Raw genomic sequence first — 27171 nt, 5'->3', positions numbered from 1 at the left:
CTACACAGAGATCAGTTCCCCTGGAGAAAATGGCTGCTTTGGAGGGTGGACTCTATGGCATTAAATCCTGCTGAGCCCCATGGCGCAGAGTGTTAAGCTGCGGTACTGCAGTCAAAAGCTCTGCTCACAACCTGAGTTCGATCCCAACGGAAATCTGTTTCAGGTAGCCGGCTCAAGGTTGACTCTGCCTTCCATCCTTCCGAGATCGGTCAAATGAGTACCCAGCTTGCTGGGGGTCAAGTGTAGACAACTTGGGAAGGCACTGGCAAACCACTTCGTAAACATAGTCTGCCTGGTAAATGTCAGGATGGGACGTCACCCGTGGGTCAGTAATGACCTGGTGCTTGCGCACAGAGGTACATCCCCTCCCCTATACCCACCCTTCCCAAACTTGAACCCCAAAATTTCCAGGAATTTACCAACCCAGAGTTGGCAACTCTAGCAGGGCTCCTTCTCCTCCCCAAGCTACACCTTCCTCAGGCCCTCAAATCTCCAGGAATTTCCCAAGCCACCATTGGCAACCCTATAATAAATATAGTAAATACAATTCTACTATGGGTGGAGAGGAGACGAAACACTGCTGCTCACTGGAAGCATCTTCCCAAATTCCTCTCCTGCCAGAAGCACCTCTGGTAGGGTTGCCAACCTCCAGATGGCGGCTGGAGATCTCCGGAATTACAACGGATCTCCAGGCAACAAAGAACAGGTCACCTGGAGAAAATGGCGCTTTGGAAGGTGGACTGAATGGCATGATACCCCATTGAAGTCTCTCCCCAAACCTTGTCATCCTTAGGCTCCACCCACAAAGCCTCTAGGTATTTCCCAACCTGGAATTAGCAACCCTAACCTCTGAGCATACCCACCCCTTATCATGTGGACGTTCTAGAGATGCCAGCCTCCAGGTGAGACCTGGGGATCCCCTGGAATTACAGCTCATCTCCAGGTGACAGGAATCAGTTCCCCAGGAGGAAATGGATGCATTGAAGGGTGGATCTTATAGCACTGAACCTAGGGTTGCCAACCTCCAGGTACTAGCTGGAGATCTCCTGCTATTACAATGATCTCCAGCTGATAGAGATCAGTTCCCCTGGAGAAAATGGCCGCTTTGGCCATTGGACTCCATGGCATTGAAGTCCCTCCCCTCCCCAAACCCCGTTCACCTCAGGCTCCACCCCAAAGCCTCCCTCCAGTGGTGAAGAGGGACCTGAACCTCAGTGAGGTCCCTGTCCCCCCCAGACTCAATCCCCAAATCTCCAGGGGTTTCCCAACTTGGATCTGTCCACCCTACCCCCCCATCCCCCTCCGGTGGCCAGGGGGACCGGGCAACCCTAGGACGTTCACCAGAAATTTGAGGAAGGGGCTTCCTGCTCTCCATGTGGAGGAAAATCCCATATGGAAGCAGCTGGGTATGTCTGGAAAAGGGCAGCTCTTCTGTTCATGAACGTCTTAAGATCTGCCCCGCATCTCCCATCTGGACAGCGCGATTTGCAACGATGAATCAGCTTCTGCACTAATGGCACTTTAAAATAATTACTTTCATTATCCTCCCCCCCCCCCGTTTTTGTGTCTTTCCCCCCATTAAATTATACACCATTGGCAGGAACTTGCGTTTGGTCCTAACCCAGCACTGGCAACTGGGTTTAAAACTGCGTGGAGATTTGAGGCAGAGGCTGGGGGAGGGCAGAATTTGGGGAGGGAGCTCAGCAGGGATGGGATCGAGCCCACCTTCCGGAGCTGCCATTTTCTCGAGGGGAACTGATCTCTCTGCCTGGAAAGCCACTGTAACCCCAGGGGAACTCAAGGCCCCACCTGGTTAGGATAGAGCTAACAGCATCCAGATAGTGGCTGGAGATCTCCTGGGATTACAAGTGACCTCCAGATTGCAGAGATCGGTTCTCCTGGAGAAAGTGGCTGCATTAGAAGGTGGAATCTATGGAATTATACCCCACTGAGGTCTAGGGTTGCCAACCTCCAGGTGATGGTTGGAGAACTCCCGCTATTACAACTGATCTCCAGGTTACAGAGATCAGTTCCCTTGAAGGAAATGGTGCTTTGGGATTTGGACTCTAAGTCCCTCCCCTCTCCAAACCCCGCCCTCCTCAGGCTCCACCCCCCAAATCCCAGGTATTTCCCATCCTGGTAACCCCATTGAGGTCTCTCCCTCCACAAAACCCTGCTACAGAGGCAGGGTGGGACCGCCAACTCTGGGTGGGGAAATTCCTGGAAATTTGGGGGTGGAGCTTAGGGAAGGTGGGGTTTGTGAACAGAGAGACCTCAGTGGGGTATAATTCCATAGATCTGCCCTCCGAATTTGCCATTTTCTCCAGGGGAACTGATCTATGCAGTCCGGCAATTCCAGGAGCTCTCCAGGCCTCACCTGGAGGTTGGCATCCCATGACCAGGGTCAAAACTGGGCCGTTGCCCATAAATGCTATGCCTTACCATTGAGTCACAGCCCCTGTGGCTTGCTTCCTCTTTTAAGTATGCAGCACCCAGCATAGGATTGCCAGGTCCCTCTTCGCCACCGGGCGGGGGGGGGTTGGGGCGGAGCCTGAGGAGAGCGGGGTTTGGGGAGGGGAGGGAGTTCAATGCCATAGAGTCCAATTGCCAAAGCAGCCATTTGCTCCAGGGGAACTGATCTCTATCGGCTGGAGATCAGTTGTAATAGCGGGAAATCTCCAGCCACCACCTGGAGGTTGGCAACCCTAACCCAGCACAATATTAAGTTTTGTAAACCATAAGCAGAGCTGTGGCTTTTTTGAGTTAATTTTTAATTTCATACAGCTCTGAGAGAACAACAGTTAGCCCTGGCAGGCCCGTCTTTGTAGGGTTGCCAGGTCCCTCTTTGCCACCTTTTGTGTCTGATGCAAGTTGCGTTTTGTATGTTGATGGTCAACGTGACTATTTTTGTAATATATATGTGTGTAGTCACAATAAGAATTTGTTGATTTCTAATAATATTCACTCCTGTACTGATTTTCTTATCCCCTGGATATTTGTACAGAGGTGTCTTTTTTCCTCCTCCGCTACCTGGAGGTTGGCAACCCTACTTGTTTGGGGCTTCAATTTCTACAGCGGCGAGCGTAACAGCTGCCTTACAAAGACTTGGAGGATGTTTCTTGGGGATTTAATGTGTACAGCACCTTACGCAGCATTTCAGCTACAGTGATCTTGGCTGCTGGCCTGTCGAGAGAAAAGGCTGTCGAGCGCAGATCTACCCAGTTCGTGAGCTAGAGATCATTGCCCTGTCATGTCTCCGCACGCTAAGTGGATAAAATTATGCTCGAAAAAAAGGAGAAGTTCCCAAATTCCCGAGGTTAACCGGGGTCTCAATCACACCTGTGGTTCAGAGGTAATTGGCTCCTTCGCAAATCTCCCACAGACAGCGCCCGGGGAGGGGAAGCACCTTTTCCGGGGGTGAATTCCTGCGCCGTTTTCGTAATTACCCAAGTATCTGAATAATTCAGCAATAATTTTGTATAACAAACGAAGTTCCACATTCTTTAATTACAGCAGGGAAGTAGCTCTCTCTGTCTCTTTGTGCGCTCTGTGTGTGTGTGTATGTGTGTATGTATGTGTGCGCGCGCGCATTGTGAGCCCTAAATAATTCACCACTTATCATCTCCAAGCGCGACTATTAAGACGGATTACTCGCGGGACGAGACAACCTGTTTGGGAAGGTGTTAAATTATTGATTCGCGCTGATTTACCTCTTTGGGAGAAATCACAACATATTTCCGCTCATCGTTTTTTTCCCCCCCCTCCAGCGAGAAAAAGCTCCGTTGCCTGACAGCGGCCCGTGGGAACAGGAGAGCACGAGGCACCTGTTGCGTCTGAACCCTGAATCGTGTTGCTCTGACATCGATCCCTGGCCCCCAAAAGAACTGTTTTCTTTTGAAGACTTTTCAAAAAGAGTGTCAGGGTGGAAAGGATGTTAAGATAATGCAAATGCATAATCACGGGTTGCATCGCGTCCATCCATAAGTATTGCCTGTGATAGGAACCTCCATGTAGGAGAGTAGCGTACCTTAGAATACTAGATCCTAGAGAGGAGCATTACAGAAACACCATCGCCTTCGTCTTCTGGTTTTGCGAAAGACCTCTGCCTGAGACCCCGGAGAGCCGCTGCCAGTCTGAATAGACAGTACTGAATTTGATGGATCAATGGTCCGATTCAGTACAAGGCAGCTTCTTTTGTTCACGCGTGTGTTCTTGAGGCTGTGGCTCAGTGGCAGAGCATCTGCTTGGCAGGCAGAAGGTCCCATGTTCAATCCCTGGCCACTCCAGTTATAAAAGACCAGGCAGTAGGTGATATGAAAGAACTCTGCCTGAGACCCTGGATAGCTGCTGCCAGTCTGAGTATAGACATACTGGCCTTGATCGACCAATAGTCTGTTCAATATAAGGCAGCTTCATAGGGGAGAGGCTGTGGCTCAGTGGGAGAGTTGCTGCCTGGAATGCCGAAGGTCCCAGGTTCAATCCCTGGCATCTCCCATTAAAAGGAAAACATAGGAGGTGACATGAAAGGTCTCAGCCAGAGACCCCGGAGAACTGCAACCAGTCCATGTAGGGGCGGTGGCTCAGCAGGAGAGCCTCCCCCTAGCATGTAGAAGGTCCCAGGTTCAATCCCTGGCATCTCCAGTTAAAAAGACCAGGCAAGTAGGTGATGTGAAAGACCCCTGCCTGAGACCCTGGAGAGCCGCTGCTGGTCTGAGCAGACAAGGCTGCTAGATGGACTGATGGTCTGATTCAGTACAAGGCAATTTCATGTGCGTATTTTCTAATATTTATACCCTACCTTATCTCCTAAGACTCAAGGCAGCAGTAGCCGGGGGACCTGCAAGGCCACAAAAACATCTTAACTAAGAGAGAGAGGGAGGAGGGTTGCCAGCTTTGGGTTGGGAAACACCTGGAGATTTGTGGGGGCAGGGTTTGGGGAGGGACTTCAATGTAATAGAGTCCAATTGTCAAAGCGGCTATTTTCTCCAGGGGAATGGATCTCTGTCGCCTGGAGATCAGCTGTAATAGCGGGAGATCGCCAGCTAGTACCTGGAGGTTGGCAACCCTAGGAGGGAGGCAAAAAGAGACAATGCATTGTAATGGTTAGAGGATATGGTCTAGGTCCGGGGAGGCTAGGGTTTGAATCCCCGCTCATCCATAAAGCACATGTGGCACTAGGGTGGCCAACCTCCACGTAGTAGCTAGAGATCTCCTGCTATTACAACTGATCTCCAGCCGATAGAGATCAGTTCACCTGGAGAAAATGGCCACTTTGGCAATTGGACTCTATGGCATTGAAGTCCCTCCCCTCCCAAACCTTGTCCTCCTCAGGCTCCACCCCAAAAACCTCCAGGTATTTCCCAACCCAGAGCTGGCAACCCTATGTGACACGGTTGGGCCTGTTATTCCCTCCCAGCCTAACCAACCTCTAGGGTTGCCAGGTCCCTCTTTGCTACCGGCGTGAGGTTTTTGGGGCGGAGCCTGAGGAGGGTGGGGTTTGGGGAGGGGAGGGACTTCAATGCCGTAGACTCCAGTTGCCAAAGCGGCCATTTTCTCCAGGGGAACCGATCTCTATCGGAAGGAGATCAGTTGTAATAGCAGGTGATCTCCAGCTAGTACCTAGAGGTTAGCAACCCTACTAACCAACCTCACAGGGTTGTATGGGAAAAGGAGAGGCCAGCCAACTAAGCTCCTCAGGGGAAGGGTTGGGGAAGAAAAATTAGATAAGTCACATGCTGGCACCAGGTCCAGGGGGTTGACCCACCCCAACCCCCAAATGGAAACTGCTGCATTTTGCAAACTGCTTTGTTCTGTCAAACGCTGGATTGCAAGCACACGAACAAATGAATTTCAAGAGTACCTGGCTTCTCACCGAAGGACAGATCTCACAAAGGCCTTGCTAACTAAATGGAGGCTAGATATACAGAGACAGTCTGTTTGGGAATAGAAGAAATGAGCAAATTATGCAAGTTCTCTTTCATTCCGCATCTTTGCCTTTCCATTTTCGACATCATAAAAATATGTGTTTTTTTTTAAAGTGCATTAAAAGCAGGGCTGAGTGTGTTTGTGAAGCTCTTTACTGTTAGAAGGGGAAAGGCGGGCCATCTGCTCCGGAGACCCCTTTTCTTTGAACATCTGGACACACCATCTGCATGGGAAATATACAGCACCACCACCCTACGTTTCGTGGGCCAAAACTTCTGCACGCAGGGCGGGCAGCCCAAAGATTTTAGGCACCCAGGGTGAACTACGACTTTGGCGCCCCCCCACCACTCAATAGAGAGAAAAGTGAGATGTCTAGAATAGGGATGCCAACCTCCAGGTGGGACCTGGGGATCCCCCAGAATTACAGCTCATCTCCAGCCGATAGAGATCAGTTCCCTTGAAGAAAACGGACGCTTTGGAAGATGGACTCTATGGCATTGTACCTAGGGTTGCCAACCTAGAGTGCTAGTTGGAGTCATTTTCTCCAGGGGAACTGATCTCTATCGGCTGGAGATCAGTGGTAAAAGCAGGAGCTCTCCAGCTAGTACCTGGAGGTTGGCGGCCCTCTAGCCTCTGCTTAAAAACCTCCAAAGGAAGAAAGAAGGAATTAATAGGGGCAACCTGTCTCTCGGAGTGATGGGACTTGTCTGTTCCCCCCCCCCCCCAAGCAGTAATAGTGAATGCACCAGCTACAGGACAGATATCGGTGTAGGGCTGCCAATTCTGTCTTGGAGAATACCCAGAGATTTGGGGGTGGAGCCTGGGAAAGGTGGAGTTTGGGGAGAGGAGGGAGCTCAGTGGGGATGTGACGCCATAGAGCCCGCCCTCTAAAACTGCCATTTCCTCCAGAGGGATAGATCTCTGTTGTCTAGAGAATGCTTGTAATTCTGGGAGATCTTCAGGCCCCACCTGGAGGTTGGCAACCCTAGAGCAGACTGGGCGCTCTTTTTTTGCTCCAGGACTGTGCACCCTAGGTAAGGTTGCCAGGTCCCTCTTCACCACTGGTGGGAGGTTTTGGGGGCGGAGCTTAACAAGGACTGGTTGTTGGGGAGGGGAGGGACTTCAATGCCATAGAGTCCAATTGCCAGTTTTAATAGCAGGGGATCTCCAGCTACTACCTGGAGGTTAAGGTAAATAAATAACCTGTGCTTAATTAATAACCTGTCAGTAGCACCTATGTGCAAGTTGTAATATTTGTGAAGTCAACAATTATACTTCTGACCTTGTACTTTAAATTTAATTTGTAATTGTTTTATGTCATGCTGCTATATGAACCATTGAGAAGTTATCAATGTTAATATATTATGTAGATTCTTGTTTGCAAAATCAAGTTCGTGCATAAACAAATTCCTTGGTGGATTTTTGACACTGTAAATCCTTGGTGGATTTCTGCCGCTGTACATTCATAGGCTGTCTGGTAGACAATGCTGAGTTCAAATAAACATTGCCTTTTGCATTTGATTTATATTTCTTTATTATAAACTGTTACCAATTGCACAGTTCCCTCGTTATTCTGACTATTCTCTGAGCCCACGTCCTGCTCATTATCTCAGTCACTACCTGGAGGTTGGCAACCCTAGCCCTAGGCAATTGCCTCGGATGGCCGAGCCCTAAGGGTTGTGTCGGCCTTGCCTGCACATCTGGAACCTGAGGGTCAGAGGTGCTTTGCAGACACATCTGGTTCCCTTCCTGGGGACAGTTGTTCCCAGACAATAGCGCTGTGTCTATCTGCTCCACTAGGTGGCACTGTGGAGCTACCGGCGAGGAAGGGACACGCCCTGTTGGAAAGCCCTTGTCTTTCAACGCTGGGGAAATTTGGAGGCGGCTTTCTTTTGTCTTTCTTTCTCTATTTAAAGAAATAAACAAACCCGCACACTCTGAGGGCACCATCTGCCTGTGTGGGCATCTGGTTATCTTCTGCCAAATTTGCAAAATCTCCCCCCTCCCAACAAGCTCAGTCACTGGTCCCAGATCCTTGGGGTTTCTTAAGCAGAAAACTCCTCCTGGATCAGATCAAACATCTGTCTAAAGCAGCTTCCCAGTTCTTCCAAAGCTACCTTAGAGCCTGAAGGGAACACCCGTCTCTGGCTGAAGTCCCTCTGCAACTGGCATTCAAATATTCACATTTCAAAAGCTTCCATTTAGCCTTTATGAGCAATAGCCATTGAGAGATCTCTGCTTTCCCCAGGAGTTTGTCTAATCTCCCCTTTAAAACTACCAAAGAGGGGGGAGATCACAATATCATGTGGCAGTGAGTTCTCTAGGTTAAGAACACACTTTTGTTCTCGTTTATGTGACCTGAAGCTCTTGCCTGTGTGTGAGAGAGACCATCTTCCACTATTCAAAGAAAGAGGGGGGGAAATCATTCTCCTTTCTACATCAAGCAGAAGTTGATAAACCTCTACCAGTCCAGTTTTTCTGAACTAAAAAGACCCAGGAAAGGAAAGATTTCCCTTGCTCTTGTCCCCTTCTCTTCCTTTCTTCCCTGGTTAGATTGGGACTGATTGACTTAACTGCCAGACGTACCACACAGAGTATCACAGAATCCTAGAGTTGGAAGGGACCACCAGGGTCATCTAGTCCAACCCCCCTGCACAATGAAGGAAATTCACAACTACCTCCCCCACCCCAGTGACCCCTACTCCATACCCAGAAGATGGGGAGAAAAACCTTCCAGGATCCCTGGCCAATCTGGCCTGGAGGAAAATTGCTTCCTGACCCCAAAGTTGCGATCAGCATTACTCTGGGCATGTAAGAAAGGGCCACGAGAGCCAAACACTGATGCAACCCTTCCTGCCCTCCCTCTCATGAACTGCCTAAATTCAATCATAATTCCATGGTAATTTGCATATGCATATTTATGATGCTTTCTATTACAGTTTTATGTACACTTCTAGTGGCCCCACATAAAATTAAAAAATCACAGAACTGTGGGGGGAGGAGGGGGTTAAAGGAAAGGACAATTAAAAAAATTGAAATAATCCAGAAGTTTACTGCGTGGAAAGGTATTTGTGCCTTTTTGGTTTTTTGGGGGGAAAGTTATTAAAGTGGGGGAAGAATAGAAAGTTATACAATTAGGGAGAACGTGAAAGTAGGGATATTTCCCCTCCCCCCATAATACAAGGATGTCCCTGGGGAGATTGGCCCTTGGTCACGACTGACAAAAGAAAACCTCTGTCGTTAACTTATGGAACTCACTGACACAAGACATACTGACAGCATTTTTAAAATGATTAAATGAATTCATGGAGAAGGAGAGGTCAGTTGGTGCCTCTTAGCCATGATAACTCAATAACTCAACCTACCTCACAGGGTGTCTGTTGTGGGGAGGGGAAGGTAAGGTAATTGTAAGCCAGTTTGATTCTTCCTTAAGTAGTAGAGAAAGACACCCTGTAAGGTAGGTGGAGCTGAGAGAGCTGTGACTAGCCCAAGGTCACTCAGCTGGCTTCATGTGTAGGAGGAGAAAACTAATCCAGTTCACCAGATTAGCCTCTGCTGCTCATGTGGAGGAGCAGGGAAACAAACCCGGTTCTCCAGATCAGAGTCCACTGCTCCAAACCACCGGTCTTAACCACTATACCACGCAAAACCCCGAAGTAGTCCGTGGGGTGACTGTGAGGAAACAGCCAGGCATAAATGGCCTCAGAGCCAGATGCCTGGTACAAAACCCCAGATCTGGCCCTCGTCTTCGCTCCCCTTGTTATGAGTCTCCAAAAGCTTGTCTTGTCCAGCTGCTGTTGGAGACAAAATGCAGAGCGAGACGGCTCTTTGCACCCATCCAGCAAGGATCTTATTCCGCTTTTTGAAATCCAAACATGACGGGCAAATTATGCCAGTCACATCCATCACATTAAAGCGCACCCGCTTGGAATAATTGTCAGGAGGTACTTCACCTCTGCTCCTGCCACATCAGAGATGAAGAGAGAAAGGTCATTGAAAAGTCTTCCATCAGGATCTTTTCCACCACCCAACTAAAGGGGTGTCGTAAACACTGTTGTTCTCTTCTTTATAAGGGCAAAGAAGTCTTGGGGAAGGTTAACAGCTACCCATGCTTCGGTCATGGGGATCTGTTGAATGCCTTGATCTCTTAGGCAAGTAGGTGATGTGAAAGACCCCTGCCTGAGACCCTGGAGAGCCGCTGACTTTGAGGGACCAAGGGTCTGATTCAGTCGAAGGCAGCTTCATGTGTACACCTTGGTGAGGGGCTGTAGCTCAGTGGAATAGGAGAAGAAGGAGGAGGAGGAGGAGGAGGAAGAGTTGTTTTTTATATGCCGACTTTCTCTAGCACTTAAGCAAGAATCCCCTTCCCTCCCCCTCCCCACAACAGACACCCTGTGAGGTAGGTGGGGTTCAGAGAGCTCTAAGAGAGCTGTGACTAGCCCAAGGTCACCCAGCTGGCTTCATATGTAGGAGTGGGGAAACCAACCAGGTTCACCAGATTAGCCTCCGCCACTCATGTGGAGGAGTGGGGAATCAAACCCGGTTCTCCAGATTAGAGTCCTCCACTCCAAACCACCGCTCTTAACCACCACACCACCCTGGCTTGGCATGCAGAAAGCCCCAGGTCCAATCCCCGGCATCTCCAGTCAAAAGGACCAGGCAGTAGGTGATGGGGAAGACCTCTTCCTGAGACCCTGGAGAGCTGCTGCCTGTCTGAGTCGACAATACTGACTTCGATGGACCGAGGGTCTGGTGGTTCAGTCTGTGATGTGACCTTGGCAGACCTGTCAGAGGGCACGTTGCATCCCCACACTGGCAGAGGCAGTGGTATTCAGGTAATTGCCATATCCAAGGTGGCACTGAGAGCAGGAGACAACATGGCTATAGGTTTACCATCTGCCTTGTGGCACTGGGCAATCTCTTACCCCTTCTTATAGTGAGGTCATGAATAACACTAACAGTAACTCTTTCAACATTTCAGGCAGAAGCTGTGTTTAACAAGATGCCTTTTAAAATGAGCCTATTATTTAAAGTATTGAAATATTTAAAACGTTTTCTTTACACGCAGCTTCCTGTCAGCCACGCACTGAAGATCCTTGTGATGTGGTGGCAGCTGCTACCAAAGCAACGTCTAAAGAGAGCCAGCCTGGTGTAGTGGTTAAGAGCAGTGGTCTGGAGTGGTGGGCTCTGATCTGGAGAACCGGGGTGGATTCCCCACTCCTCCACATGAGCGGCGGAGGCTAATCTGGTGAACTGGATTTGTTTCCCCACTCCTCCACACGAAGCCAGCTGGGTGGCCTTGGGCAAGTCACAGCTCTCTCAGCCCCACCTACCTCACAGGGTGTCTGTTGTGGGGAGGGGAAGGGAAGGTGATTGTAAGCCGGTTTGATTCTCCCTTAAGTGGCAGAGAAAGTCAGCATATAAAAACTAACTCCTCCTCCTCCTCCTCCTCCTCTTCCTCCTCCTCCTCCTCCTCCTCCTCCTCCTCCTCTTCTTCTTCTTCTTCTTCTTCTTCTTCTTCTTCTTCTTCTTCTTCTTCTTCTTCTTCTTCTTCTTCTTCTTCTTCTTCTTCTTCTTCTTCTTCCAGATCTCCAGTGGCCAATCGGAAGCCCAGCTGAGCAAAAGCCCCACCTCGCCCTGCCCACTTTCCAAAAAGCCTTGGCAGGTGCCAGGAAAGGTGTCGTAGGGCATCCTTGGTGCCCATGGACGCCATGAGGGGGACTAACAAAATACAAAGCATAATTATAAGTATGACAAGTGCGGTGTATAATATAATGTCACAGTTACAATAGTTACAATCCAATTATACATTCACATATATATTCCTATCTACACACCAACTAGAGAAACTGTAGTAGCTCTATAATGCATAAACTTAACAGGAGATAATAGAGCAGAAGGACAAAAAAGGGAAAAGGAGAAAGTCCTTGTATATAAATCTGAAAAGTTCCTAATGAGGATATGAATCCTTTCTTCCTTCTTTTTGTGTAGGGGACTTCAAGAAGATAAGGTGGTAATCTCTCCTTCCTTGGAGGTTTTTAAGCAGAGCCTAGATGGCCATCTTCAGCAATGCTGATTCTATGACCTTAGGCAGATGATGAGAGGGAGGGCACCTTGGCCATCTTCTGGGCATGGAGTAGGGGTCACTGAGGGTGTGAGGGGTAGTAGTTGTGAATTTCCTGCATTGTGGTTGGACTAGATGACCCTGGTGGTCCCTTCCAACTCTATGATTCTATCATATATTCCAACTGGAGGTGTTGGTAAGTACGGCCTTGGTGGTAGAATAAACCTTTCCTTGTTTTTCTTAGCAGGAAAACTTCAAGTTGACCATGTCGGGGACCCCTGTCTCTGAGCTTCACCCAGAAGTGATGTCAAGTCCATCAGCATTACACCTGAAAGTAAGATCACATCCTCCATGCCACTCTAGGAATTTCTCAAGTCTCTGTGATAACGACTATAGAGCCTATAGAGAGCACCACCCAGAAGTGATGTCACATTCCCATGAAACCCTATTCTCCCCAGGTTCTGTCTCAGAAATCTTCCCAGCATTTCCTGGAGCAGGACTGGCAACCCTAGATTTCTGCCACACTGGTTGTAGCTCCAGAAGCTGTATGTACCTGCAATTACATTGGCCGGACCCTTATGGGTCTTCCTCATTTTATGAATTCTTTCTTAGGCATGAGGTGGTTAGAGAGCCAGCATGGTGTAGTGGTTAAGAGCAGTGGTTTGGAGCAGTGGAGTCTGATCTGGAGAACTGGGTTCGATTCCCCACTCCTCCGCATGAGCGGTGGAGACCAATCTGGTGAACTGGTATTGTTTCCCCACTCCTCCACATGAGGCCAGCTGGGTGACCTTGGGCCAGTCACAGCTCTGTTAGAGCTCTCTCAACCCCACCTACCTCACAGGGTGTCTGTTGTGGGGAGGGGGAGGGGAAGGGGAGGGGATTGTAAGCGGGTTTGCTTCAGTGACAAGCATCTTGGTACAGTCCTGCAACGGATATGTCCCCCTACCTGCTTGGGTGTCAGTTCTAGTCTCACCACAGAGGACTATGTGTGATGAAATATACCTGCTTGGTTTGAGCTATGGCATGGAAAGGGAAAAGGAGCCTTTGCCAAGATTTACATTTTGCCAAACATTCAAGCTGCTCGTTCAGATTTGGACTGGGGAGGCTTACTCTACCCCCTCGCCTTTGACATTAAACCTAGTTGCTTGCTTGTCGTTGTCTTCTTCTTCTTCTTCTTCTTCTTCTTCTTCTTCTTCTTCTTCTTCTTCTTCTTCTTCTTCTTCTCCTTCTCCTTCTCCTTCTCCTTCTCCTTCTCCTTCTCCTCCTCCTCCTTCTCCTCCTCCTCCTCCTCCTCCTCTCCTCCTCCTCCTCCTTCTCGTCCTCCTCCTCCTCCTCCTCTTCCTCAGTTCCCGGTCCACTCCTGGATGTGAACGGGGCCCTCAGTGCCTGAATATCTTGGAATATTTACAGCGAGGGAGGCTCGGCCTTTCAAGAAGCGAGTAAAAGCTTTGCTTTCTCCTCCTCCTCTCTCTCCCCTCCCCTTTCTGCTATTGGAAATATATCACTGCAATCATGGGCCATAATTAGCCCATTCGTCTTGGCGTCCGGCTTCCGCCCCCCCCCCCAGCATCATACGTGCCGTGATATTATCCATAGTATAGATCGGCCAGCTAGTTTACCGGGATGACGTGCGAGAAGATTATCAGGGTAAAGGCTTTATCTTCCTCGTTTCGAGACCTATCCGTCTACAGATTCTCGACTCGGCAATAAGAGGAAATCAAGGCTTGTGTTTTCTTTACAGCTGTCCATTCACCTTTGCCTTGCCTTTCCCCCTCTGATCCCTCTGCCTTCAGCTCTGCAACCGCCCGATCGATAAAAGCCGCTTCTGAAATTCTCATCCTCCGAACTTCTCAGACTTTCAAGTCCTTGAGTGTGCACACGGGCTTTCTTTCGGAAACGGAACCAATTATAAGGAACCTTCTGCTGTGTCGTTTTTCTTTGTTTCCAAATTTTGCACAGACGGCTAGGCACAATGTCTTCTTCAGCTCCTTTGGTTCCTATGCCTCTCCCCTCCTCACGTTGCCGATATACACATGCACAGGGATAAAACACTATAAAAAATAAGAGTCTTAACAGGACTCTACAGGCAAGATTCTTTTGGTGTGATGTTTTGTCGATCTGCAGGAGCCTCTCTGTAAAACACGGCATAAAAGCACTCGCAATATTATGAAGCATGTGTGCACATCAATGTTAAATTAAAATAAAACTTAGGAAGAAGAAGAGTTGGTTTTTATATGCCGACTTTCTCTACCACTTAAGGAAGAATCAGACCGGCTTACAATCACCTTACCTTCCCCTCCCCACAACAGACACCCTGTGAGGTAGGTGGGGCTGAGAGAGCTTGGAGAGAACTGTGACTTGCCCAAGGTCACCCAGCAGGCTCCATGTATAGGAGTGGGGAAACAAATCCAGTTCACCAGATTAGCCTCCGCCGCTCATGTGGAGGAGTGGGAGATCAAACCCGGTTCTCCAGATCAGACTCCGCTGCTCCAAACCACTGCTTTTAACCACTACACCACGCTGGAGGAGTCAAACATTGGGCGCCTTGACATGAAAGGCCCAGGACCATGCCTGGCAATGACTGAGGATCACTAGAGAAGTCTTCTAGGTGGCTTGTATGGCTGATGATGAAGATCAGCATTTGTTGATATTCTTTAGCCTGTTTCTCTCCACGCCCTGACCCCAAGCTAGCCGGATCTCATCAGATCTCGGAAGCTAATTGTGGTTGGCCCTGGTTAGTACTTGCATGGCAGACCACTAAGGAAATCCAAGGTTGCTACACAGAGGCAAGCAATGGCAAATCACCTCTGTTTGTCTCTTGTCTTGAAAACCCTATGGGGTCACCATAAGTCGGATACACCTTGATGGCACTTCCCACCATGTAAATGCAGGGCAGAGCAAAAATCCCAGAATCATAAAGCAATGGAATTTTTTTTTTTTTTTACACAACTCTACTAACTATCAAATTGCTCTTTCACCTTTGGGTCTCTTTTAAAGAGCGACTCTTTTACAGAACGCCATCGGTCTCGTCGGTTTCCCTTCCTCTTACTTCTCCTCTCCTTTGCTTTCTGCCCACTTCAAGGGCAGGCTGAATACCTACAGAAATGCTTAGCTGGATTCAAAGAGGTATTTCTGAACTCAAGATTCCATAGTTTGAAAATGTGGAGGGCAACAGGTAGCTGGAAAGAGGTTCTTCAGCACCTTTCGCTGGAGATAAGGACTCTTGGGCATCCAGGTGAATTCTCAAGGAGGGAAGATCGGAGTGAAGAAGAAGAAGAAGAAGAGTTGGTTTTTACTCCCCGCTTTTCTCAACCTTTAAGGAGTCTCAAAGTGGCTTACAATCGCCTTCCCTTCCCCTCCCCACAACAGACACCTTGTGAGGTAGGAGAGGCTGAGAGAGTTCAAAGAGAACTGTGACTGGCCCAAGGTCACCCAGCAGGCTTCATGTGGAGGAGTGGGGAATCAAACCCGGTTCTCCAGATTAGAGTCCACCTGCTCTGAACCACTATACCATACTGGCTCATTAGTAGGTTTCCCATGTTCCCACTGGGGGTGGGGGATCCCTGTCCCCCCCCCCAGTGGCCCTTCATGCCACCACTCAGCTAGGCAGCAGGAGAAAAACAAAGGCAAAAATGGGGGGCAGCATCAGCGTCCTGACATGCTGATGTCACTTCCCATGCGAGCAGAAATGACATCAGCGCATCACCAGGGATACACTAGCATTCAGACCAAACTCTGTGGTTTAACCACTGAGTTTCCCCCAGAATGCTAGAGTGTCCTCAACAATGTGCTGACATTACTTCCGGCCACATGGGAAGTGATGTCAGAACTCTGCTCCTGGATCGACCCATCCTGGAACGGGTAGACGGTTTGGCCCCATTTTAGAGCAATCCTTACAAAATCCTGATGGGTTGGTTGGTTGTTTTTAGGGGGCTTGTTGGCCGTTTTGGACAGAGCCCCCGTTCCGTTTGTGACACATACAGGGACGCATGCGGTGTGTTCATCTGCCCTTCTCTGCGCATGCGTCAGTCACCCTGTGACATTTCCCGTGAGTCCGTCTACTCCACTCCACTGTAGCCTCCCTCCGGTCTACGCCGGGCTTCGGCCCCCTGTTCTCCCATGTTCACCTGCCTTAGTTGCCACCAACATCCTCTGCCGATTTTATGGCCGGGAATAAAAGTTATAGCATCTTTACCGAGTGATCTGCTGCTATTTATTCCTTTATTAAACTCCCATTCCTGTTTTATTATGGAGAATGACAGATGGCCCCCCTGCAGGTCAGGGAAACGGTAAGCGTTTCAAGCCCGGTGACTGATGGGTAACTGAGCGCGGTGTCCAGGGGGAGAGGAGGAGGTCATCAATCTTCAAGGTAACAGAAAACCTCCAGTGGGGATGAGGCTTTTTATAGGTTTGCTTTATTATGATGATTATTTTTAACAGGAAAACAAGGGCTTTGTTCCGCTTCCTCAGGAAGCCACCGGGGAGTGATCGAATCCACAAAGAGAAACCGGCTAGCATGAGCCGCTTTCAAAATGGGAGCTGACCACGGAGTCTGCAGCCTAGAGAGGCTTCCCTGCCCTCAGGAAAGAGGACGAACAATACACAGTGGGGCAAAAAGAGAGATTTGGGGGGCAGGTAGCTTGTTGATATTTTAGGGTGGCAAATGCTGGGAGATTTTGAGGGTGGTGCCTATGGAGAGTGGAGTTGCGGAGGACGTGACATCCCTTCTGGGTGCTGCTCTAGGAATTCCTCCAATCTCTATGGTACAGACCATAGAGTTGCGGGGAAATTCCTAGAGAGTCACCACAGTGGCCATTTTCCTCCCATATTTTTTTTCTCTTGCTCCTCAATTTCTTGACGATGGGGAATTGGGGCCGAGAGTTGGGGTTTGCCAACTGTGGGCAGGTGAACTGAAAGCCTAGCACTGGACCAAAGAAGGGAAAGGAAACGGCTTCAAAGGAGTCAAACTTTTGGTGGGAAGATTAAGATAAGCTGAATATAACACATGAACACATGAAGCTGCCTTATACTGAACCAGACCCTTGGTCCATCAGAGTCTGTATTGTCTACTCAGACGGGCAGTGGCTCTCCGGGGTCTCAGGCAGAGCTCTTTCACATCCCCTACTTGCCTAGACCCTTTAACCGGAGATGCCGGGGATTGAACCTGGGACCTTCTGCATGCCGAGCAGATGCTCTACAACTGAGCCACAGCCCCTCCCCTAAAGTAGGAGTGCAATGGGGTGTGATTCCAGTTGACAAGCCCTTGCTGCTGCCTCATTCATATTTGTGCCCCCACGGAGTTGATCGGGATGCAGTTCCGTTCCGCCATTTTGTTTCGCTCGTTCGGCCATTTGGTTCTGCCCATCGGATGCTATCTTGGAAGCAGGGGAGGCGAGCAGTTACGAGGTTTGTAGCCCGGTCATCTGCCATCTTTCCTCTTCCCTCCAAACAACTTTCCCACCCGAGCCAGAGCCTCCAAATCAATGCTGGAAAATGTTGCGTCAGGCATAATTCGGCGGCTGCCATCCGTCTCTTGTGACCCCCCACAGCAGGTGGCGAAAAAGGGGGTGGCAAATGGAGTGCACAAGAAGCGATGTGTCATACAATACTGCGGTATCCTCTCCACTGACAATATTTTACAGTAGGGTTGCCAGGTCCCTCTTTGCCACCGGCAGGAGGCTTTTGGGGCGGAGCCTGAGGAGGGCGAGGTTTGGGGAGGGGAGGGACTTCACTGCCATAGAGTCCAATGGCCAAAGCGGCCGCTTTCTCCAGGGGAACCGATCTCTATCGGCTGGAGATCAGTTGTAATAGCAGGAGATCTCCAGCTAGTACCTGGAGGTTAGGAAAATAGTATAGGAGCGAAGAACATTTACAAACAAGGTGCAATTTATATAAGCTCCTGAGATACCTATATACATACAACGTACAAACACAAGTAACCACACTATAACCAACACACAGTATGCACAAGATATACAATCAAAGGGAAAAAAGTCTTTCAAAGGTCTTGTGCAGCATGATGTGAAGTACCTTTTGGACGTCTTATAGTAACCTGATTTATACTTACCCTGCGTGGGATATGAAAATGATTGTGTATGACTATACACTCTTTAGAAGCAATTCTCTGAAGGACTGAAGACGGATTCTACATTATTGTGAATTTGAAACGGCCGTGTCCTATTGAAGATTGTGGCTTCTCATTCATCTTGAATATTGAACTTGAACTCATATTACTTACTTGGTACTCTGCGGAGACCTTTGAAAGACTTTTTGCCCTTTGATTGTATATTTTGTTCATACTGTGTGTTAGTTATAGTGTGGTTACTTGAGTTTGTACATTGTATGTATATAGGTATCTCAGGAGCTTATATAAATTGCACCTTGTTTGTAAATGTTCTTCGCTCCTATACTATTTTCCTAACCTTTGGTATTAGTATAGAGGTGCCTGTTTCTCCCCCAGTACCTGGAGGTTGGCAACCCTATTTTACAGTAATAGGCTACGTCTCCGGGTTGGCACCCAGCACCCCGAAATGCAGGGTGTCCCTCCCTTTCTCTGACCTTATTTCGGCTGAAAGTGAATGGGAAATGATTTCGGAGCGGGAACGGGGGAGTTTGAAATGGGAGCCATGATTAATGCAGTGAATTATGCCTCTCTGGCTCTTGAAAGTTCAGGCCTGGCCCCAGGGGATGGGAAGCGGTCGAATGTATTTTGTATGACTTCCTGTCCTGTTGATCAAACTGAAGTCCACTCTGCAAGCAAGCTTGTATTGGGATGGCAAAGATGGCAAAATCCTTCTTTGTGGGTGTTTGTACTTTGGAGGGAAGGGGAAGGGATGATACCAACCCCTTAAATCCTTGCTAACAGGCAGGAAGAGGTGAGGTCAGGAAGACTAGTCAGTAGCAAAAAGTGTTTTAAGCAGGGGTGGGGCTAGGGTTGCCGGACTGATCTCTATCGGCTGGAGATCAGTTGTAACAGCAGGAGATCTACAGCTAGTACCTGGAGGATGGAGCAACCCAAGACAGCACTATAACAATATAATGCAAATAAGTGAATTTTATAAAGTGCTAAAGTGAATAAATATATACAACATGTACAAATAGGAGTACAACCAGATACAAAATTTACAAAAAGCAATCCAATAAATATGACTGTCCAAAGGATATCACAGATCCTAATTCAACAGGTAAGTCCAAGTGTATGACCAATTAGGATATCATTTGATGTAAAGGTCTTTGATTCTTTCAAATTATTTTTAGGTTTCGGTTATTGGAGCAAAGCCACAGGAAAAAGATGTCAGACATGTCGTCTAGATCGGGACCACGTTTCGCATATGGCTTCTTCGGTGACCTGTATCAATAATAAATATATATATATGTGTGCCTCGGTAGGTGTTGTCTCATAGGGACCGCAAAGGTTTGTATCAAGGTCTCCAAAAGGACAGAGTGTTCCAATAACTGAAACCTAAAAATAATTTGAAAGAATCAAAGACCTTTACATTACATGTTGTATATATTTATTCACTTTAGCACTTTATAAAATTCACTTATTTGCATTATATTGTTATAGTGCTGTCTTGGGTTGCTCCAATTATCCTTACAGCACTGAGCCTTTATTTCTTGTGGAGTACCTGGAGGTTGGCAACCCTAGGCGGAGCCTGAGGAGGGCAGGATTTGGGTAGGGGTTTGGAGAGGGGAGGGACTTCAATGCCATAGTGTCCAATTGCCAAAGCAGTCATTTTCTCCCGCTGAACTGATCACTATTGGCTGGAGATCAGTTGTATTAGCAGGAGATCTTCTGCTATTACCTGGAGGTTTGGTAACCAGTGCTAATCGGTGTATAATTATTGCTGTGTTCCGTATGGAAAAATACCAAAATAATGAACATTATTTCGGTATTTTTCCATACGGAACACAGCAATTACCTGGAGGTTAGCAACCCTACCTTTTATGCAGGGACGTTTCCCTGTGGTCACCCCCACCGACTGCTTCAGTTTCTTTTTTTTATTTATTTATGTATTTTGTGATATATAGCCCCCCCCTTCCCGACCAAAGCCGGCTCAGGATGGGTAACATCATACATTAATACATCAATAATAAAATTAACCACAAAATCTAAATATAAACAATAAAGTCCCAATTTAAAACTTAAAAAACTTAAAAACTACAGTACAGATGGCGCCTAAACACTACTCATGTTGCCGGACATACACAGCAGGTTACCCCTCAGTTGAGATCAATAATATCAGAGGAGGGGGGAGAACAGGGAGGCCAGCCGATAATATTCGTGGCTGTGCTAGGGTTGCCAACTTCAAGGTACTAGCTGGAGATCTCCTGCTATTACAACTCATCTCCAGCTGGCAGAGATCAGTTCCCCTGGAGAAAATGGCCACTGTGGCCATTGGACTCAATCAATCAATCAATCAATCAATCAAACCTTTATTGGCAAATACAATACCTGCAAGGAACATAATCATACAATTTTACTCAACAGAACTCGCCTGTTCATGTTTACAGTATCTTTTACAGTTCCACATTGCTTATTGCAAAAACTTGGCTACATGGTCAATTGTGGCCACAGCCTGAGTAGACATAAGAAAGGCTACCTCGCGCTCAACTGGGTGCCACTCCCTACCAGTGAACAACGGGTTGGTGAACTTAAGGTGGATTCTCTGATCAAGGAGGCGATGCAAAAGAACATGTGCAACCGATTCTAGGCAATTGGACTCTATGGCATTGAAGTCCCTCCCTTCCCTAAACCCCGCCCTCCTTAGCCTCCGCCCCCAAAACCTCCTGCCAGTGGAGAAGATGGACCTGGCAACCCTAACCTTTAAGGAGCCTCAAATAGGCTTGCTAACCTCCAGGTAGTAGCTGGAGATCTCCCGCTATTACAACTGATCTCCTGCCGATACAGATCAGTTCACCTGGAGGAAATGGCTGCTTTGGCAATTGGACTCTATGGCATTGTAGTCCCTCCCCTCCCCAAACCCTGCCCTCCTCAGGCTCCTCCCAAAAAATCTCCAGGTATTTCCTATCCCAGAACTGGCAACACTAGTCTCAAAGTGGCTTACAGTCACCTTCCCTTTTCCTCCCACAACAGACACCTTGTGAGGTAGGTGGGGCTGAGAGAGTTCGGAGAGAACTGTGACCACCCCAAGGTCACCCAGCAGTAGGGTTGCCAACGTCCAGGTACTAGCTGGAGATCTCCAGCTATTACAACTGATCTCCAGCCGACAGAGATCAGTTCCCCTGGAGAAAATGGCCGCTTTGGCAATGGGACTCTATGGCATTGAAGTCCCTCCCCTCCCCAAACCCTGCCCTCCTCAGGCTCCGCCCCAGAAATCTCCCAAAGAGGGACCTGGCAACCATACCCAGCAGGCTGCGTGGGGAGAAGTGGGGAATCGAACCCGGTTCTCCAGATTAGAATCTGCCGCTCATGGGGAGGAGTGGGGAATTGAACCCAGCTCTCCAGATTAGACTCCTCCGCCCTTAACCCCAGCACCATGCTTGGCTAGGCCAAGCCTACGGCTTTCAACTTCGGGAGCGCAACACCACACAACGTTCCTAGCAGCGGCTCACGTGCCGCCACTTTGCACAGAGGGATGGATACAACAGAAGGGAGGGGGGGAAAGAAGTGTGGGGGCAGATGAAAGGATTGTGTGTGGGGGGGCAGGCAGGCAGGAGTTTAATATTATTTGCAAGGCTGAAGCCATTTTTTTAAATGGGGGGGGGGAGGAGGAGAAATAAGTCCTCCAGAAGCCCAATTAATTCATGCCCACACGCATTGATTCGTCCTTCCTTCCCAGCAGATTTACACCTAACCTCCCTCTCCGATCAGAGCAGCCGAATAATCTGCTTCCTAGCATTCCAGCCAGGGAGGTGGCATTGCTGCCCCCCCCACCCCGAAGTCCTTCTCTGCAGGATCTGGAGCTTATCAGAGCTGCGCGCCCGCCACAGTTCTACAAGAATGGTAGATGGCATGTGGAATTCAGATAACGCGTTGGTTTTAAAAGTAGGCTTCTAGTCCCTATGACTGGCACATTTTCCTGGCAACGTTTCTGGAGCCTGATGGCCCAACTAGATGGGAGGGGCTGTGGCTCAGTGGTAAAGCATCGGCTTGGCATGCAGAAGGTCTCAGGTTCAATCCCTGGCATCTCCAGCTAAAAAGATCAGGTAGGAGAGGGAGTGAAAGACGTCTCCCTGGAGAGCTGCTGCTAATCTCAGTAGGCAATACTGACTTGATGGACCAGTGGTCTGATTCAGTATATAAGGCAGCTTCATATGTTCACGTGTGTGTTTTAGGGGCTCTAGTTCAGTGGCAGAGCATCTCCTTGGCATGCATGAGGTCCCAAATTAAATCCTTGGCTTCTCCAGTTAAAAGGACCAGGTATATCACCTACTTATCTAGTCCCTTTAACTGGAGATGCTGGGGATTGTACCTGGGACCTTCTGTGTGCCCAACAGATGCTCTGCCACTGAGCCACAGCCCCCCCAAAGCATAGCATTGTTAACTAGACTTTTAATCTTCCTCTGAAGTGGCATGTCTGGTTTTCCCATCCCTAGTTTATCCTCACCCTGACCAGGATGGCTGAGATTAGTCCCACCTCGGAAGCTAAGCAGGATTGGCCCTGGTTACTGCTAGGATGGGAGACCACCAACGAAGTCCAGGGTGACTATGCGGAGGCAGGCAATGGCAAACCACCTCCGGCAAACCACCTGTGACCTGTTGCTTTGAAAAGCCCGTGATGGGGTGCGGTAAGTCGGCTGCAACTTGACGTCACTTTACACACAATTTACCCTCTCAACTATCCTGCAAGACCAGTTAAACTGCCAAGTAGTCCAATGCCATGCAGACAACACAAAATCATAAAATCATAGAGTTGGAAGGGGCCAACAGGGTCATCTAGTCCAACCCCCTGCACAATGCAGGAAATTCACAGCTACCTCCCCCCAACACCCCCAATGACCCCTACTCCATGCCCAGAAGATGGCCAAGATTCCCTCCCTCTCATGAACTGCCTACGGTCATAGAATCAGCAATGCTGACAGATGGCCATCTAGCCTCTGCTCAAAAACCTCCAGGGAAGGAGCGCTTACCACCTCCCGAGGAAGCCTGTTCCACTGAGGAACCGCTCTAACTGTTAGAAAATTCTTGCTAATGTCTAGATGGAAACTCTTTTGATCTAATTTCAACCCGTTGGTTCTGGTCCGACCTTCTGGAACAACAGAAAACAACTCTGCACCATCCTTGATACGACAGCCCTTCAAGTACTTGAAGATGGTTATCATATCAGCTCTGAGGTCAAGCGGAAATCTGTACCCAGGACTTCCCAGTTGCCTTACCGGCATTAACCCCTTGTGCCCAAACTTGCAAAGTTCCACACTCCAGGCCTTTCCCAGGAGGTTCCTGTCCTCCCCACCGTCAGAGGCAGTGTACTGGGTTAAGAGGCCTTTTCGTACCATCGTGCCTGGAAGCTACTGCTTCCCAGCTGCCGCCCTTTCCTCGTGCATTTAATCTACTCCTCCTGTCATTATTTTAAAATTTTCTGCTGGCAGGCTCCAGGAAGAGGCGACAGCCATGTGTCCCCCCCTCCCGCATGCTTTGTGAGGAGGTTCCCAATGAGCCCCCCTCCCGCCCCAAGCCCACCAGGAGCAGCCGTCACTCCCTGATAGCGGCGCTTTGATCTGGCTGAATTAGCACTCGCCTCCGAAATGGGCTGCGATTGTTTTTTAATTAAGTTCCATTCAAACAGCTGCCACTGAGGCCGTTAGTATTCGGGGGAGGAGAAGGCAGGCTGCAGAAACATGCTGGGATTGTAAATCAGCGGAGGGTGGGGGGTGTCCCTTCATTCTACACCCACTGACAGCAAAGACCAGTTGCCACCTGAGAGGGGGCATCATAGCCCATCACTGCAGAGGGGAGACAGGTGGCATTGCAGAGGGGAGACAGGTTGCCAACTCTGGGTTGGGAAATTCCTGCAGATTTTGGGGGCGGAGCCTGGGGAGGGCAGGGATTGTAGAGGGGAGGGACTTCAAAGTAGGGCTGTCAAAAAAAAAAATTCGGTACAGTTCGGATTCGGCCGAATTTGGCCCTTGTGGGTTCGGTACGTGCCGAAGTCCGAACTCCCCCACTTCGGATCCGTTCAATTCGGCGGGAATTCAAAGTTCGGGAAAAAAATTCGGCCGAATAAAGCCATTAAAAACACAACCGCGCCTTTCCGCGGCTCTGGGGGGGGCATTTTTGGGCTTAGAGGTCCCAAACTTTCAGCAGAGCTTCAAAGGACGTATATTGAAAGACTCCCCAAGTTTTGTAAAGATTGGGTCGGGGGGCTGAGATATGGGCCCTGAAAGGGGTCCCCCCCACCCTTAATGTGGATCTCTCCGCAGAGCTTGCTGCCCACGCACAAAGCTCCCGGCCCGACAAACAGCTGATGAGAGCAAGGGTGGGGCAGGTGCTAAGAACTTTGCAAAGCAACACAACTGCAGAGCAACCCCTTTGCAAATATGCAAAGGGCGGGGCAGGTGTGAAGAATTTTGCAAAACAATACAACTGCAAAGCAACACAAGCATGCAATGCAAAACCTTTGCAACAGTGCATAGCAACACCTGACACCTGGGAGTTTGCATACCATGGAAAGGGACAGAGGCAGCTAGCTATGCATAATGAGCAGGAGGGGGTGGAATGTCTCCTTTTGCATTGGACTTGGGACCAGGCAGATGCATTCTTTAAGTCACCATTTGAAAACCAGTTTTGAGCAAGCATCAATAACCTAACTGATCTTATGAATGAGGAAAAACCTGAAGAATAAAAATGAAGCCCCCCCTCAAACCAGGGAGAGAGAGACTGGAGGGGGAACACACACCCCAGGCAGAACCGGCAAAAGCCCCCTTTGGCTTCCCCCCCCCACCCACAGAAACTGCTCCCTCCCCACACACACACACAGACTCTGCTTTCCCCACACACACACACACAGAAAAGAAAAAATATAGATTAAAGCCCCCAAAGGGGTCTTACTGTGGCTGTCTTCTGTTCCAGCAGGAGGAGCTGGGAGGCTGGGTAATCCAATATGATTCCATTTGTATCCAATATAAGATCCATATGTATGCATCTCTCGAGGGTGATCCATTCATCCCAATAGGGGAAAGGGGAAAGCCCATATCTCGGGGGGCCCTGACCCAATGTTTACAAAACTTGGGTGGTCTCTTAAAAAGCCTTGACTGAAGCTCCGCCGAAAGTCTGGGATCGGCACACCCAAAAATGCGCCCCCTGCAGCCATGGAAAGAGAAAAGGGGGGGAGCCAATATTTCAGCCCCCACTGAACCCATCTTTACAAAACTTGGGTGGTCTCTTAAGAGGGATTCTCTGAAGCTATGACAAAAGTTTGGGGGCTGAACCCCCAAAAAAGCGCCCCCTGCAGCCACGAAAATGGAAAAGGGGGGAGAGGAAAAAGGGGTGGAGCCCATATCTCGGGGGGCCCTGACCCAATGTTTACAAAACTTGGGGGGTATCTTAAGAAGCCTAGTCTGATGCTCCGCTGAAAGTTTGGGGTCGGCACACCCAAAAATGCGCCCTCTGCAGCCATGGAAAGAAAAAAGGGGGGGAGCCCATATCTCGGGACCCCCTGACCCAATGTTTACAAAACTTGGGTGGTCTCTTAAAAAAACCTGTCTGAATATCCCCTGAAAGTTTGGGGTCGGTACCCCAAAAAATGCGCCCCCTGCAGCCACGGAAAGGAGCGAATGTGCACAAGCACCCCCTCACACACACATGAGGATTTCCCTCTCTCTCTCTCTTTCCCCGGCCGGCCGCACATCAGCTGATTCCTCCAGCACTCAATCCTGACTGATTGGCGAGAAGAAGACCCAGCTTGGCCACCGATTGGCCGGGGGAGGAGAATGCTGCTTACTGACGGTTATGCTGCTTACTGACGGCCGAATTGGCCGAATTTATTCGCCGAACTCCCGAACTCGCTGAATTCGCCCCCCCCCCGGTTTCCTGCCAGTTTTGAGTTCGGATCCGTCCGAACTAAAAACCGCCGAATCAAGGGAAATTCGGCTGATTTTCAGTTCGGGCCGAACCGAATTGACAGCCCTACTTCAAAGCCATAGAGTCCAGTTAGCAAAGCAGCCATTTTCTCCAGGGGAACTGATCTCTATTGGCCGGAGATCAGTTGTAATAGCAGGAGATCTCCAGCCGCCACCTGGAGGTTGGCAACCCCACTTACCCATCATGAAGTCATCAGAGAGGGACAACATAAGTTTGCCAACCTCCAGCTGGGGCCTACAGTTCTCTCCGAGTTACAATTGATCTCCAGACTGCAGAGATCGGTTCCCCTGGAGAAAATGACTGCTTTTCAGGATGGACACTATGGCGTTGTACCTGCTGAGGTCCCCAAACCCCACCCTTCCCAGGCTCCACCCTCAAATCTCCAGGAATTTCCCAACCCAGAGTTGGTAACCCTAGGACACCAGCATCCCATTCCCTGCATGAGACTGAGCCCCAACTGCCCCACCTAGGGTTGCCAACCTCCAGGTAGCCATGTGCGAAACGTGATTTGAATCTAGACAACACGTCCGGTCACCTTCCCTTTGTGGCTCTCTCCTGGGACATCTGCTCCTTCAGTTGTCTATAAGTACAACAGAAGTCCATACTGGATTATAAATATTGACTTACCTGTTTTCAGGATATTTACCTACTTTGTGTCTTTGGACATTTGAACTTGATATCATATTGGACTTCCATTATTTATTTTGTATGTGTATCTTCGTCATCCTTGTATATATATTTTGCACCTTTTGCACTATTTCACACTTTGATAAAGCTTACTTTTGTATTACAATTTGTGAGTGCTGTCTGGATCTTTCCCAACCTCCAGGTAGTAGCTGGAGATCTCCCGCTATTGCAAGTGATCTCCAGCCAATAGAGAGCAGTTCCCCTGGAGAAAATGGACCGTTTGGCAACTGCGCTCTAGGGCATTGAAGTCCCTCCCCAAAGCCCGCCCTCCTCAGGCCCAGCGCCTAAAACCTCCCACCAGTGACAAAGAGGGACCTGGCAACCCTGATAAAAGGCCTAAGTTGGCTGTTTAGCCAGAACCCGCGCATGTGTAAGGGCAATTCATTTAAGTCTCCTTCCACATTTTCAGCTTCACCAGAGAAAAGCGGGGTATAAAAGCCAGCTCTTCTTC

General features: G+C 49.0%; 1 protein-coding gene across 1 annotated transcript in view; it reads right to left on the bottom strand.

Moving 5' to 3' along the window:
- Positions 1-23449, bottom strand: part of ACKR1 (atypical chemokine receptor 1 (Duffy blood group)) — a 35531-nt gene extending 12082 nt beyond the window's left edge. The window contains exon 1 of the mRNA XM_056853477.1: positions 23330-23449. Within this exon, the coding sequence (XP_056709455.1) occupies positions 23330-23449 (120 nt within the window). The remainder of the gene's footprint in view (positions 1-23329) is intronic.
- Positions 23450-27171: the final 3722 nt, after the last annotated feature.

This window comes from Euleptes europaea, chromosome 7 (assembly GCF_029931775.1).
Source record: "Euleptes europaea isolate rEulEur1 chromosome 7, rEulEur1.hap1, whole genome shotgun sequence".
Taxonomy (NCBI): Eukaryota; Metazoa; Chordata; class Lepidosauria; order Squamata; family Sphaerodactylidae; genus Euleptes; species Euleptes europaea.
Note: the sequence above shows the minus strand (reverse complement) of the source record. Positions and strands in the feature narration are given on the sequence as shown.